This window comes from Diadema antillarum, unplaced genomic scaffold (assembly GCF_040938485.1).
Source record: "Diadema antillarum isolate AM-2024a unplaced genomic scaffold, OU_Dant_1.0 scf00000185, whole genome shotgun sequence".
In the NCBI taxonomy this organism is placed as follows: Eukaryota; Metazoa; Echinodermata; class Echinoidea; order Diadematoida; family Diadematidae; genus Diadema; species Diadema antillarum.
Window position 1 is genome coordinate 532,921 of NW_027271074.1, and position 17,248 is coordinate 550,168.

Genomic DNA, 17,248 nt, shown 5'->3' on the forward strand with positions numbered 1-17,248 from the left:
AATATTCTGGCAAATCGCCCTAGCAAGACAAGTTTCTTGATAGAGCTTCCCCATATACTGCAAGCAAATTCCAAATGGTGAAATATGAATTCTGCATCCGGCTAAGTACTATGTTTAAGTTTTATATTCCTATTCAGTACAATCCTTCTCTGATTTGAAGATAGCTGCACATCGCATTGATTTGCTCAATGATGACCTTCTTAACAGGATCCAAAGTGGCACTACTTTGCAACTGGCCAGTTAATGCTGAAAATATGCAAGATATTAGTGGTGTTGCCCGAAAATTAGCTCCACAACGTTACAATACAGTCTTGTGCTTTAAACTTGTCCTACATATTATGCGAGACCAGTGGTCTGACTGGAAAAGTTGGCAAGAATCATTTTTAATACCTCATGATGAAAGGTGCACAATGCCAGATTCCAAGTAACTGTCCAATGATAAGACTAATTGCACAAGGTGTTGGCAATAAATAACAAACATATAAAACAAATCAGAACAAACAAAAACAAAACATAGCAGCAAAAGCATTAGTGGCTAGAAGACAATAGCAACTTGAACTTGTAGTCTAACATTCCATTTACACCAAGCACAGTCTGTTTCTTTAGTCACTTGTAACCCTCTTAAAATGGTCCCATCCTTAGTGTGAAATGGACAGAATCAGCAAAGATGATCCACTCTAAACCTTTTCCAAAACTCTTCGTGAGAGGTGATGCGGTCTGTGGTGTTTTCAGGCTCAGCATAAATGCAAAACAGTTTGGAAATTGTCATGTTTTGAGTCACGTTTGCGCACACAGGGTAGATTGTTGAACTGTACAGATTAGCCACCAGTCATTCAAGACGGCTCTTCAGCTAGTTCCAGGCGGCTTGAATTCTCGGCTGGTGCACATATGGGTATGAGTCAAGGAAGGGGGCTATCATGCGTATAGAACTCTACTAAAGACATTCATTATGCAAATATCTAAATGTTTCCAAGAGTAAGTATGATGTAAATTTTAGAAACTTAAAAGATTTATTTTTTGAGTCCACATTAGCTGTCCCAGACATTTTGTTCAACCCTCAAAAATGTTAGAGTCACTGTGTACAGCAACTTTCAAATTGACTTCCAACCTTTGAGAACTGATCCTCAAAATAAGATACTGTAATCCCCAAGCTCATCATTAACCTCTGTTGGGATACATGCACTTTGTGGATTCTTTAAAGACAATGGCTGACTCAAATAGTCAGAATGGTTGATACGTTCCACTCTTCTCTGATATCGTCACTGTAGAGGGAATCATCCACTAGGAATTTAATCTTTACATAGACACTTGGGCATCAACGTCTTGGGCAAGAATTCTGTTGAAATAATTGTGCGATGCTTGTTGAACTGAAAACCATTTCTTTATACAGGTTTAGGGATAGATGTACAGTGTAGACTTCTGACACACGACTATCAACCCTTCAAACTCTCAAGCACACTGCTGCTTCTGGGATGGAGCCATAAAGGACTTCAGTATCTGAGGGCAGATTACTCTTTTAATGTTGACTTGTGATAAATAGATAAATAATAGATGCATGAATGAGGCTTTCCAACAAACTGAAATATACAACATGAAATTGGCAAGGACAGGATATATTCAGCAAAATAAATAACGGCAAGATCTTGCAATCTTTTAAGACACCACTGATATCACAAATTCCACCACATCGTGAAGTCTAAAGCATTATTACCCTGGTATCAAACAGTTTACTCATTTAATACTCCGCATTGCCCATGATAGCTATATTTCAAATACAGCTGTACAAATATTGGGGGAAAAAATCAGATGCAGCTTCGCAGGAAAACTTAACATTAATCATGTTCGAAATATGTGTCTGTTTCAATTGTTGCTGGTGAGTACTTGCTTCTACTGCACCACAAAAAAAAAAAAAACACACAAAAAAAAAAACATAAAAGGCATGTATGCTATGTCACTGCGCAATATCATAATTACAGTCATATGAAACATTGTTAGGAATCACACACCAGAACCAAAGTTGATTCCGGCATCCAAAATGTAGCGATACACACAGAGTATGACCTATGTGCAAGCATTCAAAAACAGATTCATTCTGGTTGAAGTGTTAATTTTTGTACATGTTGCTCCATTTACCCAAAATAAAAAGAAAAGAGTTAATCCCCTTGTTAGCACAGCACCGGAAAGGGACACATAAAGCTGGGGAGATCTTTCTCTTTTGATGAACCTGCACCTGCTTACTCCAGCAAGATAAAAAGTTCATTATCCCTCCAAGGATGAATTACAACTCAGTGTACCAAAAGTTCCGTTGAGGACATCGGGCACAGGCAAAGACTTCTGGTTCACAGTTCTGAAACAGGAAAGATCAGTCAAATCAATTAATCAATCAATCAATCAATCAATCAATCAATAATTTTCTCAATGACTCATATCAAATGGACTTAATGTCCGAGTGAAGAGAGCAAATCTTGTGGAGGAAGCAACAAGCCACAGCTGAATATATACGGAAAAACATCTTTATTATCCTGCTTCTTTAAAGTCTCATTCACATTTACATATCTCACACATATTTTGGATCATATCAAATGCTCATAACAGACAATGCGTAAACCTTACTGGCTTATATCAAACAGAAATGCAATTACAGGCTTTTTGCCAATAATGTTTTGAATCTATTGTTAGTGTTGTTAAAAAAAAACCTAAGTTTCCCTGCGCAAAAACAAAGGGAACAAATATAATACATTTTATATGCATATATATGTGCAACTCGCAACTTTCTGACACATGCAAAATTCTGATATTCTTTTATTCTACATTGTAGACATTTTTATTATCATCATTATCAATATTTTTATCATTATCATTAACATTATCATTATTTATCCATTCATCCACTGCTCTACACTTGTATTTATCTTTACAATATGATCTATTCATATATTTTTTTTCTCTATCTATCAGATGTGGCGTGAATTGGGTTACAAGTGAGGATGCTGCAAACCTTGCTCTTGATGTTCTCTACTTCAAGATGCTTGTGAAGACGGTAGCGCTCTTGCAGAGATCCCTTTGTGATGCAATCTAGGGAATAACAGAAAATTTTCAATCATCAGTTAAAGGTTGACTTGACTTCCATTATTGTCATCAAGCTGATTTCCTTTTTACATAAGTCTGCATCCTGATAAAAAAGAAAAGTGTGTGTGTGTGTGTCCATGTGTAAGGGGGGGGGGGGGGGGGGGGAGGAAGCTTTAGAATGTATAACAAAAAAAAGTGCCAGAGATGTGTTTCCTGATATGGATGGGCTGTTTATTGAGAGAGAAAGATGTCCCAATATCTTATTTTTTGCTACAAATCTGTGCTTGCAGGAACTTTTGCTGGTAAAATGAATGCTTTCAGGAGTGTCACATGAAGTCAGCTGGCTTCTTAATATTTAATTGTAATCTAATTCTAAATAAATTTTCATACTAGCATTACTTCATACATTTGTGGTGTTATGGCATCTGCTATCCCGACAACCCAAAAATATAAGAAACATGAAATAAAATCTCACTATATTATGTAAATCAATGCAAATGCTTCACATATAATAATAACAGATTCAAAATGAATATACAGTAAAATGTGTAGATCACAGATGACCTTTAGCATTATCAAGCATTCTTTCATATACATTTTTACGCAAGAGTCATTGAATGAGTAAACGGATAAAACGGTTATTGCAGATGAAGAATTATATTATAGCACATTGAGGTTGTACCATTTTCTTGATGCCAGGCATATTGCCAAATTAAAAAAAAAAAGAAGAAGAAAAAATTAATCATCTGTATAGAATCATCTCAGCACTAAATGTTCCCATTACATACTATTGAGCATCATTAACACAAGTCATATTCTCCCATAACTTTTTACAGCATGAGCCATTATTTCTGCAAACGCCCGTTTCTTTTTCCTTGTTTTTCCATTGAAGAGCGTCAGCTTACAAATGGTTTCACCATGTCAGCATGTGAATGCACACAAACACTGAACTCTTAAATTTGCCTATGATTAAAAGTGCATTTCCATCAGCACATTTCTCACAGAACACAAAATACATCCTTAATACTGTATACACCGAATATTTTGCGAGGTTTTTATTTTCGCAAATTTTGTGAGTCGGGTGCTTTTTGCGTAATTAGAGACAATAAGTGTTATGACTCTGATCCCGATATGAATGTGACGCAATTTCTCCATTCAGTACTGCACTCCACAATCGCGAATTTAACCACTAGCGAAATCGTCGGGAAGTCCCGATTCGCGAAAATTTAGTCTCGCTAAATATATGGCGTATACAGTACTTACGACATGCATAAATTGGAGCAGGAGGAAAGTATATTCATTTCCATTGTCATGGAAATGTGTATAGTGTATATATAAGAGTGTATGAAGAGTTAGATCACAGAAATGTGAAGCACTACTTTCAAACAATTTGAAGTAAGTTCATCATCATATAAAGCAAAATAAATCCTTCTCAATGATACCTCACTTGATACATAACAAGGAATATTCTTGAAGTTACCGTGTATGATATCAACTATCCCACATACATTGTATTCTTCTTTGTTTATTTTCATCATTTTTTTGTTGCAGTTTTTATCATAATCATCTCAAACTTACAAGTATGTGGTTAACCCGTTTTGTGATCACACTCTTCATATAATTATTATGGTCAAGTGGTGGCTGGCATTGACTGAGGTAAATCCCCCACATAAAATCCCAGAATGTTGGCATGTGCTTTCAAAGAAAGCCATAAAAAACAGCAATAAAAATGACAGTCTCATTAACTCTGTATCAAAATCCTCTTGAATAAGAATTCACAATATGTATCAAGCCAAAGCTGAAAAATAAGCAGCACTGAGACATTGAATGAGTTTTTGCTGCACCATTCGAGTGAACAATAGGGAGCTTTAGATTTTCGCAACGGGGATGTTCAGAGGAAAAAAAAAATGTTCTGAGCATGCACAGAAGCGCGCGTCAAGTCGATCTATTTTTAGCTTGCGTCGTCTGAGTTTTTCACTACGCGTTCTGGGCTATTTTTACGTCCGCACAATTTGCGATGTAAAGAACTACTTCATGCATCGATCATATGGGGGCGCCATTTTATTTTTCATACGTTGCATCCCAGCGTAATCTAAAGCTTTATTTCAGCACGACGCAGGGGAGGGGAGAACGTCCAGCTCAAGCGTCGTCTCAAGCGTCGTAATAGAGTCCTCCCTCATATGTACACTGTGAAACTTGATGTAAACACATATCTCCCTTTCTCTCTCTTTCTCTCTGTCCCATCCCCTCCCCCCCCCCACACACACACAGTCACTGCCTGTAGAGGAGCACACAGAGACAAGGTCTGAGATGTACTGTAAAAGTGGAAATTTTCGCAGTGTTGAAATTTTCGCGCATTTCACGCAACCAGAAACTAGCGCGAAAATAAAAACCCGCGAATATTTTCACTTGCCATATGTTCCTGTGCGAGACGTCTTGATTCCGCGGAATTAAATACATGCGAAACTCTTCTGACCCGGCCTAGCGCGAAAAATTAGTTGCGCGAAAATATCCACTTTTACAGTAAGTGAGGAATGTGACTCCCTACCACTCACACTGATACAAATGTATGAGTAGAAGTTGCAAGTGCTCAATGTTACTGCCAGCACAATGTCACCCAACATGTCCTAGTGCCAAACAGCAAATGTTTAGATTGTGCAATAGGCAAAATCTACTTCTGACTGGTTACAAAATGATCATTCTGAAAAGAATTTAAAAAAAAGCCTAAAGATTTAGTGAAGGACAATGAACTAAATTCAGCCACGGTAGGGTCCAATTAATTAAGAGTTGAAGAGTAGCATTTTAAAAATTTCGTCAAATTGAATTCCCACTGAACATCAGGGGTATTTCTGCTAAAGTGGTACATGGAAATTTTGAAGAAAAAAAAAGATAGGTCTGAAAAATCTGCAAAAAGTGAATCTTACTGAGTGTGATTGTAATTTTTCCAATACTAGCCAATGTCCAAGCCACTGTGCACTTTGAAATTACAAGAATGAATGCATTTAAACACATGCAAAATATGTAAAATTTGTGTCCACCGGTATGTATACAATATCTTATTTATTGATATAAAGAAAGTTATGATATAATATATACACATCATGACCATAAAACTTATGCTTTTAGATATACATGTGAATGGGTGCACACAATATAGTAGAATGCACCCTGTATGTCTTTCATTCATATTTGTGCTATATTAAAGTCAAAGCTTGAAGCAGGCAGAAAACCAAAAGTCAATCTTTCCAAGTGATGGAATTAAACAGTCACACTCACTTCTAATCGCAATGGGTGTGGTCGCCACGGCGGTCTGGTTGCGGCCACTGACGTCCATCGTCGCGCGGCACGTGAAGTTGGTGCTGCTCTTCGCAATCACGGTATGGACAGTGATCAGGCTAAGCTTGTCAGTGAGCGTGTTGAAGAGCAGGTCCCGCGTGATGAGGTGTCCCATGTTGTCGATGGGTGCGTTGCCGTCCCTCGTCCATTCCAGGTTGACCTCCCCCGGGAAGCACAGTGGGCTCACCTGGGCGTGGCAGTACAGCAGGACGTGGTCATTCTCGCAGGCTGTGATTGTCTCGCTCGGGCTGATGCTCACGTGGACTGAATAGACACACAAAAACAAACAAACAAAAAATAGAAAAAGGGGTAAAAAATAAGAAAAGAAAGATTAGATGGGGTGGATTAAAGCAATCAGAGCATCTGCATCTTACCAACTAGCTGATCATATATACATACAGTGTAATGGATGAATACACATATTTTCCACCAAGCAAATAATTCAATATCACTTTTATCTGGAAAATCTCTAGAAATATTAATCTTTGCTTTTGTCAGTTTTATGTCTCAATTTTGAGATAGCTGAATCTTCTTTTCTTCAATGAACTACACTGCAAGGAATAAATAGATGTACACTCAGCAATAAAAGAAAGTAAACACTCTTTCAAGTTTATATTACTCATAGAATTTTTGGTGAAATGTTAACGTATCATATACCATATGAAAGGTAATTTAATTGGCTATCAACTTGATAAGTCAATACAAAGGGAAACTTTACGCATGGGTGAACACCTTTGTTTTTCTCTTCCAAGGCACAAAAGTGAAAATTGCAAAAATGATCAAGTTGTCATTCATGCATAAATGTTCTTCCGTGTAACAATAAGAACAAAAGACAAATTTGACACAATAATGATCATGGATCCAGTTGCAAAAATATACCTACAATGTATGATCTCTATAAATTCTTTAAAGCCCAAAAGATCAATAAAGGCTAAAAATGATGGAGGAAAATGAAGAATGTTCTGTCAAATCCAAATTCACATGAAATGAGAGAATAAGCAACATTAGCAGAAATGGTAGAATTTTGAATTGAATATTCAAATCACGAAAATTGTAAATCATATTTGGTTCTTGAATTTGTCTTATGAATTCTTAAATTACTAAATTGAATGAATGAAATAAAGATATTCTGTTCATTTCATCATCTTCGTGCCCTTACTCCCTATGTCACTTGAAGTTTGAGTTCTGTAAAAATTCTGCCCTAAAGTTTCCTACTTTTATTTTGTTTGAGGTTATAAAGAGATTAAGAGAATACAAACTTATTTTTGCCATTTCTTTGTGTCTCTCATTGTATTAAACTGGTCTTTTGTTATCATTGATGTCTTAAAGGGCATTTGCAAATGAAAGACGATATGTCAATTTTTGTAATTTTTACTTTTGTGCTTTGGAGGATAAAAACAAATGTGTTCACTCATGTGTAAAGTTTCCTTTTATATTGACCTACTAGATTGATAGCCAATTAAATTACCTTTAATATGGTATAAAATATATTGATTTTCATGAAAATCTTCTATGAAAAATTTGAACTCGAAAAAGTGTTTACTTTCTTTTTTTGCTGAGTGTAGATAATAAGTGAGTGGATGACTAAATGGAAACAAAGAAGAATATGCAATTCACAAATGTATACACACATCATAACATGTACTGATAGAAATTACCTCAATAATTATCCCCACGGTACCACAGTGCTTGTTGATGAAGTTGTATTTCAAAAACTATGGATATCTTTTCATGAAGAGGAATTAATTGAAATTTAACTGTGGGATTTTGCTGACATGCAGAGAGTTCAAAAAGGGTCAAAAGAAAATTGTGATGACCATGTACATTATATCTGTATGCATATTTTCCCAGTTCAATACTTAAAGGGAACGTAAACCCAAATAGCAATGTGGATTGAGTGAAAGCAGCAACATTGATAGAACACATCAGTGAAAGTTTGAGGAAAATCGGACAATCGATGCAAAAGTTATGAATTTTTAAAGTTTTGGTGTTGGAACCGCTGGACGAGGAGACTACTAGAGATTATGACGTATGAGTGGACAACAATACAAAGAAGATATAAAGAAAAATCAACAAAAATTCACTTTTCTAGCATTATGAAAGAGCACTTGACTAACCGCTTTCAGAAAGCAGGGGGAATGATTGCTATCCTTAACGTATATCAGTATCAAGTTGATGGAACTTGTAATTTTCATGAAAAATGACTTTTTGTGGAGTTTTCTTTATATTTTCTTTACATTGTGGTCCACTCATACGTCATATCCTCTAGAGGGCTTTTTACACTTGTGTTTCTTAACCCCGGACTTTCTCTGACCCAGGACTATCGTTAGTCCCGTACCAATTTTTTCAGCTTTTTACACTCGCCAATTAGTCCCGTACTATCTCTTGTCCGGGGCTAAGGAGAAAACTGACCTTTTTACACTCGTATTTCTTAGCCCCGGACTTTCCAAACCACATGAATATTCATAATTACGCTGTGTACTGTACACGTACACGCACGCACCGGCAGCACTTGATTACCTCGTTTCTGATTGGTCAGTGAGGGTCGGACTTCGTCTCCGTCGCTTAGCCCAGGATTATTTTTTCGTTCTGTTTACACTCACTTGCTTGGCACCGCAATTGCGGTGCTAACCCCTGCTATTTTGCAGGGCCAGATAGTACCGTACTATCGGTGGGGCTAGCCCACTTTGGCAAAAACGAGTGTAAACAGAAAGTGGGCTAAGGATAGTCCCGTACCAACGGTGGGGCTAAGGCCCCCCCTTAGCCCCACCGTTGGTCCGGGGCTAAGCAAAATTTTACAAGTGTAAAAAGCCCTTAGTAGTCTCCTCATCCAGCGGTTCCAACACCAAAACTTTAAAAATTCATAACTTTTGCATCGATTGTCCGATTTTCTTCAAACTTTCACTGATGTGTTCTACTAATGTTGCTGCTTTCACTCAATTCACATTGATCTTTGGGTTTGTGTTCCCTTTAAGTATCATTTTGGTGATATGATTTCACACACCTTATTAGCAATAACCTTGCTATTTTTTTTTTGATATGAAGATATCGTGTGCATCATCACAATGAAAAGAAAAATCATTTCATAATGTCATGACAGAAATGCAACACTGTACCATGTTTTGCCTGCAGCCACTCCCCCATTCTCTTCAATATGCAGTCTCTTGCAAGGCAGTGGCCACTCATTTGATATTTGAGATACCTTGGTTCAACGAGGTTTACCCCATTGCCTACCAGAAGCTCGTAGGCCCCCCTGAAAACTGTATTGGGAATATCAGAATCTCACTGGGAACGGGTTAATGCCATCACACTACTCACCATCTGAAGGGTTTGAAGCACACGACGTCTCACTGTGGGAAATAAAAGCAGCAATGTGAAATACATGAGATTCACAAATTGTATGCCTCCTTCTTTGGACAACAAAATGGTGGGTATTTTCTCCATAGGATGTAATCAAACATGAGGACATCTACTCTATTCATCTCCATGAGAGGACTACTGAATGCCACTTTTCTGCAAGTATAAGTATATGATGGTATAATAGTCAATAGTTTCATTCTTCTCTTCATTGTTACTAATTTTTAAGAGTGACCATGAAAGAAATCCGGTTAGTGTTCATCTGAGACCTATGAAAAAAACCTAAAGAAAATCATGATATAAATGCCGAGAAATCTGCAAATCAAGGTAAAATGAATGAAAAACTAAAAAATTATCATATTTCTTTATAACTTGAAAATTTTACACATTAACTACATTTAGTTCACACATCAGAGTATAATGTTTGAAAATTTTTGAACTTTTTGGTCTCATAAAGCACATCACTGCAGTATTTTAAATTGACCTGCTGTATTTCAATGCTCAGTCTCTAGCGTGCATGAATGCCTCTGAAATTCACACTGATTTTCTCCAAGCTTTTTCAAAGCCAAATTCTGACTGACATTCTTGAAATATAACTTGGACAAAATATCATAAATTACATGCATCAAAGAAGACTAACGGCCAGAAAAACTTAATAATATTAGAGTGAAGGAACTCAATGTCTGACAACTTCATCACACGTTTGCAATGGCAGCTCACACCTATAAAGATTTCTTGCACTGTGCAAACATGAGTGTCTCAACATGCTTGCGGTGTATGATTACAATTTTGCCTATGGCAACATTCAACAAAACAACTTACAGCGATAGAGATATATGAAAACATAATGGAAGTGTGAACAAATATTTCAATACTATTCACGAGAAAGTCATTTTCACATTACACCAATCTCACTCTTTATCACTTTTTCTTCATATTCATAACAAAAACAAGGAAAAGGGAGTCAGTGAAAGTGTCCAAATGTGATAATTTTTCCTCCTTGCTTACCCATTCTTCTTGCAGCAGTTGCCCTCCCAGTGGCAGTAGCCGCGGAGATACTCCTCACACACCTGACGGCAATCCGTGGCACAGTTCTGCAGGGGTACGTTGAAGATCTTGTTGTCAGAGATGGCCAGCAGATGACGATCAGACCCCGCCCCCGATAGCTCCAGACCGACCAGGGGTCTCTTGTCATCCTAATCACAGAAACAAACCGAAATGAATAAAGAAAAATATGCATATATGCATGTACATTACATAATCCATTTCTTAATCATTCAATCCACTGTCCTACTTGAGACAAATTTGCCAATTTGACAGACACAGTTCCTTTAGTTTTCTAAAAGGCATTGCCAAGTCATGATTCAGTTACTGTAAACGTGGAAATTTTCGCGGTACATTAATTTTCGCGGATTTCGCGCTACGCTCGGCTAGCGCGAATTCAAAAACGCGCGAATATATCTTCACAATTTTCTACGCACATTTTGAACGGGATGAATTGTGTGCGCTTCATCGATGATACTGCTACGTAGTACAATGTACAGGCATGTTTACGCTACTAGTACTGTGCGAAGAGACGATACCCTAGATTGCTGTGTACTGTAGCATGCATGTGTGCACCGCACGCATCGATGCTACAGTCCCCCGTGACTACGGTACTAGAGTCACAGCTGTACTACGTATTAGAGTGCTTGTACTCGCAGTCGAGCCGCTCGCTACGTCGCTTGTCGTACGCTGGCATAGCAAGCTATGTAGCAGAGGCTTTGGATGAAAGCAGTGAATGTGTACTACAGTAAAGTAACCTGCTGCGGAGCGCGAATTTAAGAACCCGCGAATACGTTTTCGAGCCGCTCAGCGCGAAAAATTAATCGCGCGAAAATATTGACGTTTACAGTATAGAATTATAATTACATATGAATGACGCATGGTTCTAATGGTAAGGAAAACTGTTTTACTTTAAAACATTGGTAATGAATAGTTATAAACTATGATAAACAGACACAATACCAAACCATAGATTCAGTTTGGTTAAAGTGAAGGAAAAGTTTCTCGTCCTCACATACATCAGATTTGGTGGCAGCATATTTAAAAAAAAAATACTATTAACTATTTTTCAAAAGGCTGATGATAATATCAACAGGCCGTGGAAAATATCTAACATTTATTTATCTTGTCCCCTCTTATGACCCTTTTGAGTTAACACATCAAGTATTAAAAACACTTATTATTTGGGGGCTGCAGAAAAAATATCAGAAATTCATCTGCCAACTGTAATGCCCCATTCTTATTTTACACATAGCAGTGGAATCTCCTCAAGTGATATGTTGACTTTAAAAAAAATAGTGACAACATATAAATGCCCTCAGTATTTTTTCTTTTTGTGTGTGTGTGTTTAACAAGAACAACACCAACTTGTACTTACAGTGACAAATATCTCAAATGCTTTGAATTCTGTTCCATCCTGATATGCTTTGAGTATGCTGCCAGTGGCTATGGAGTGAACAATGACAATTAAAAAAAAAAGTCAACATAAAAACATATTATTCATATTTTACATAATTCATTGAAAGACATTAGTAATACCTGTCACAAACATTTTTTTCCTGTTTGCTCACAGAAGAAGAAAAGAAAATGTTGCAATATTTCCTAAGTAATTTGCACTACAGATGAAGAATCCTGTGCCAAGTGGTACAATGATAGAACAGTTGCACTACATTTACAGTAAACACACTTCTTATTTCAGTTTCACCACACAGACTTTCTCTCAACATCAAAAAAATAAAGCACACTATCAGTCCACCTGAAAAGAGTCTCGACAGTGAGTCGGCTCATTTCCCATACCAAACATCAGCAGAATGAAAGAATGAGCCACTCCGTACTTTTGTTTTCTTCCTCATGAAATGCACTAGAAAATCACATAGAAGAGTGTGCTCCTCGGGTCATTAATGAGCGAACAAAAGAAGAACGCTGCTGCATTGACATATTTGACATCAGCGGCATGAGTTACATTCAGAAATCGATACTACATGTACAAAGTTGCATGTTGAGGCATCTTCACTGGCAGAAATTGCATATTTAGTTGATTAGGCATGGTGTGAATAAAGAACACACTTGCAGCAATGCAATAGAGCTAAAAATTGCAATTTGCAAAACTAAGTGCAGGTGTCCAGAATGAGAAAATCCATGATGTTGTGCAAACACAGCAAATTAGTTCACACCATAGCAGCATGCTTTAGGAAAGAAAAAAAACACACACACAATGAAAATGCTTTCTATTTCAACATATTCTTTGACTTGGAAATTCTGCTTTGAGGAAGTGGAAATACAAAATTCAAAAGTCCCAAACAACCATCAAATTTCTTGTCGCTGTAAAGCCACATCATTATTGCAGCTTACACGGTATGAATGTATGGTGTAATGAATCACATTATTCATGTGTGTCCTCATTTTGAGCTAAAAATGGGAGAAATGATTTCATATGAATCCATACCTGTTGCAATGTAGAAGATGTCCATGTCTGTAGTGAAATCAATGACAATTGCCGAGAATCGGAGCTGACTTGCTGTGAGAATTGGTCGGTGCACCTGGCCGGGGAGACTGTCGTAAATGTTGAAATTCGTGATGGCCTGATTCATGAGAGGGAACTGCTCAAAAAAGCTCTTTCTTCGGGACGGGTTAGAGCACTGTGGAAAAGGAGCAAAGAAACATACTTGGTGAAAGACAATAGTCATGATATTTACATGGCTATGCTATGATCAATGATAGGCAAATTTAAATCAATAGCTAATAACTACAAGCTACATTCACATGGCACTTATCACCATTAATAACAGGATTCATAGTTAGTGGACAACCTGCCTGATCATGATCGGTGATAGGCAAATTGGCTAGTAACTACGAGTTACATTCACATGGCGCTTTATCATCAACAGCAGGATTTGTAGTTTGGGGACAACCTGCCTCAATGATAAATAATGAGCATTTGTGGAATTAATTCAGTGCTCACATGGTGTCAAGCCGGATCACAAGCTTGTTTTCAAACTGCACTCACTTGGGCTGCTACCTACGATTGGGGGGGGGGGGGTACTGTATCATTAATCTGCGCATGTGCTATGAAATCACTATATTTCTTGGGGTTAGGAGCATTGCACTGGCATTAAAAAGGGGACCTTTCATATGTATGTGGATACATTGAATGCAAAAATATTTTGTCATTCACACCAGTTAAATTTAAGGCAAATCTGATGATCTGTTCTAAAGCTTTGCATTTATGAAATTTTGGTTAAGTCCATGTGCTGCCATCACTCTTTACGAAGACTACAACATTTTGTGATGTAAGGGCAACAGCCTAAAGAAAATATAATGAGAATTTCCCACATCATAATTCTTGAGGAAGAGCATGCATTCCCTTGCTTTCTTACTGACATAACTATGAATGGTAATATTATTCCCTCGGCCCTCTACAAGTGGTAAGTCCAGTGCTCTTTCATTGACAAGTCTAAATAAAGTAATATGAGAGAGATTAGTTAACAAAATTTGATGATGTTAGTTCTTCTTGAATGCCCTTGGTACAATGAATGTGAAGTACTCCAGGGATTGTGATACTGGGTCCATTACTGTTTTCTTGATATGATTTAATGTTACACCCACATACTCATAATTCACTGTTTACAGTGTTTTTTTTTTCATATCCTAATTATGGATGATAGTGCCCTCGTTAAAACCAACAAGAACATAATGTTCCCAATGTTCCCCATGGCACGACCAATATGCACTTGAAGCAGCTGCATTCCTTGGCTCCTCTGTAATAAATTTTCTTTGGAGTATTTTAGAAACTAAATTTATTGTCTTCAAAGGGCAATCAAAACAGTATATTCATGGTTACTGATGGAAGATTATTATCACAATGTACCACTGTAAGCTACCAAAATTTACTTCCTCCTCAAACTATCTTTCTGTTCTGTACAATACAGTGATGAACATATGTTGACACCATCTATGGGTCATTACTCAGCCCTTGAAAGTGCATTAGCTTTATTGTCATCAAAAACATGCCATCCACATGATATGTTCGAAATATGACTACTTTGCTCCATCCAAACCCTTGTTCAACAACTTTCAGTTCTAAAACATTTTCAACATTTTTATCAATTTCAATTTACTTTGATGCATCATTTGTTTTCACAATCACTTCCTCATAAATCTGATGCAAATGTTAACCCCCAATTGTCACATATACACATGTATATATGTTCCCTCTTCCTTTTCCGTTATATTTGATACGAATGCGTTGATTACTTTGACCTATTTTGGACGAAAGCATAATACTTGACATTCTAGATGATTTACACAATAAGATGTCTCATCTATTACATATTGTAGTTTCTCCATGTTGAATGAGAATGTTTACCCTAAACTTAATGTATACATAAAGTACACTGTATAATAACACAAACTCTAGGTTAATGTTTCCAATTCTGAAATGTCTCGTCTACTTTCATTCACAGATTAATTTGATACCTGCATCAAAGTTCCGGGAATTCACTTCCCTTGTCTTTGTTAAATATCCAATTCAACAACTCCAATAAATCCAGATATAATAAATTTTCCAAAAAAATAAATGCCTCTGGCACCCTTCGGGCAGAGGCATGATAAAATATTAATGTATTAGTTTAAACACTTTATCATCATTATGATAGCAGCACATTTTTAAAATACTTTTTAACAGCACTAAAGCAAGTAATCTGTGAAGCCCTAAAGCATTTGTATTCTTGGTGTACTGTTTCCGCTACTTACAACAGTACACAGTTGATGACCAACGAATCGCTCACCTTTTGCACCCCCCACTATATACTAGTATGTTGGTTAATTATCATGTTTTCTAATTCCAAGCTATTGATGAGCTTGATTGTTTGTTTTCTTGTTTTCAATCATAATCTCTGAAACAAAATGATAAAATGATGATGAAACCTTTTATTGAAAAAAAGAATTATGGTTAAGAAATAAAATGTCTGTGATTACCTTGCAATTGTCTGGATTTAGCAATTATCATTTTCAGACATTTATGATGGCGAGTAGTGGCAATTCAGCAAAAAAAAAAAAAATGACTTGAAAAGGTGACTTGCCGTCTCCATTATGTAGGGGGGGTACCGTATTATTGATCTGCACATGTGCTATGAAATCGCTATATTTCTTGGGGTTAGGAGCATTGCACTGACATTAGAAAGGGGACCCCTCATATGTATGTGGATTCATTCATTGCAAAAGTATTTTGTAATTCACATCAATTAAATTTGAGGCAAATCTGATGATCTGTTCAAAAGCTTTGCATTTATAAAGTTTCGGTTAAATCCATGTGCTGCCATCACTCTTTAAGAAGACTACAACAATTTGTGATGTAAGGGCAACAGCCTAAAGAAAATAAAATGAGAATTTCCCACATCATAATTCTTGAGGAAGAGCACGCATTCCCTTGATTTCTTACTGACATAACTATGAATGGTAATATCATTCCCCCGGCCTTCTACAAGTGGTAAGTCCAGTGCTCTTTCATTGACAAGTCTAAATAAAGTAATATGAGAGAGATTAGTAAACAACATTTGAGGTTAGTTCTTCTTGAATATCCTTGGTACAATGAATGTGAAGTACACAGGGATTGTGATACTGGGTCCATTACTGCTTTCTTGATATGATTAAATGTAATACCCATATATACTCATAATTCACTGTTTATGGTATTTTTTATAATGTCCTATTTATGGATGATAGTGCCCTCATTAAAACCAACAAGAACATAAATGTCCCCTATACTACCTCTTCATGGCACGACCAATATGCACCTGCAGCAGCTGCATTCCTTGGCTCCTCTGTAATAAATTTTCTTTGGAGTATTTTAGAAACTAAATTTATTGTCTTCATGGGCAATCAAAACAGCATATTGATGTTTACTGATGGAAGATTATTCAATTCAATTCAATTCAATTCATTTATTTTCATACTTCTCGTATATGAATATCACATCAAAAATAATAATACAGGTTCCTCTACCTTGTAAACAATGTGCAAAAAAAAACAAACCCTGAACAATATACATGGTAATAACACATCAATTGTAATGATAACTGGTCGAAATCGAATGGGATTGAACGAAGAGAAGTATGACGGGACCTACATGAAAGCAAGCTTGTTTGGCTTTAAGCCGCGAGCAGTCAGTGTTTGTGAAAAAGAAACGGAGAATGGATAGAAGATAAGACCAGGCGAGTTAATGGTGCCAAATGAGAAAAGTGGGGTATGCCTATGTGATTAAAAAAGAAGAAGAAAAAAAGACTATAATAAAATGTGAACCATTATTGTGGCCGAGCTATCATTTGTTTCTGGGGTAGAACATGATTTGCTTATAGAGCCTCCTTTGGTATAAATTATAAAACTGTTGTTGCATTAAAACTATCACAAGGTTATGTTCAGTAAGACACAAAAAGTAACATGT

The 17,248-nt window shown here is 36.7% G+C and overlaps 1 protein-coding gene across 3 annotated transcripts in view; it reads right to left on the reverse strand.

The window, feature by feature from the left end:
- Nucleotides 1–1,027: 1,027 nt before the first annotated feature.
- LOC139723296 (semaphorin-1A-like) overlaps nt 1,028–17,248 on the reverse strand; it is an 87,935-nt gene continuing 71,714 nt past the window's right edge. For all 3 annotated transcript variants that reach the window (XM_071634556.1, XM_071634555.1, XM_071634554.1), the window contains 7 exons: nt 13,253–13,445; nt 12,185–12,252; nt 10,771–10,958; nt 9,724–9,755; nt 6,346–6,669; nt 2,999–3,075; nt 1,028–2,347 (listed from right to left, as the gene is read on the reverse strand). In XM_071634556.1, the coding sequence (XP_071490657.1) occupies nt 2,279–2,347; nt 2,999–3,075; nt 6,346–6,669; nt 9,724–9,755; nt 10,771–10,958; nt 12,185–12,252; nt 13,253–13,445 (951 nt within the window). In that variant the 3' untranslated portion in view covers nt 1,028–2,278. The remainder of the gene's footprint in view (nt 2,348–2,998; nt 3,076–6,345; nt 6,670–9,723; nt 9,756–10,770; nt 10,959–12,184; nt 12,253–13,252; nt 13,446–17,248) is intronic.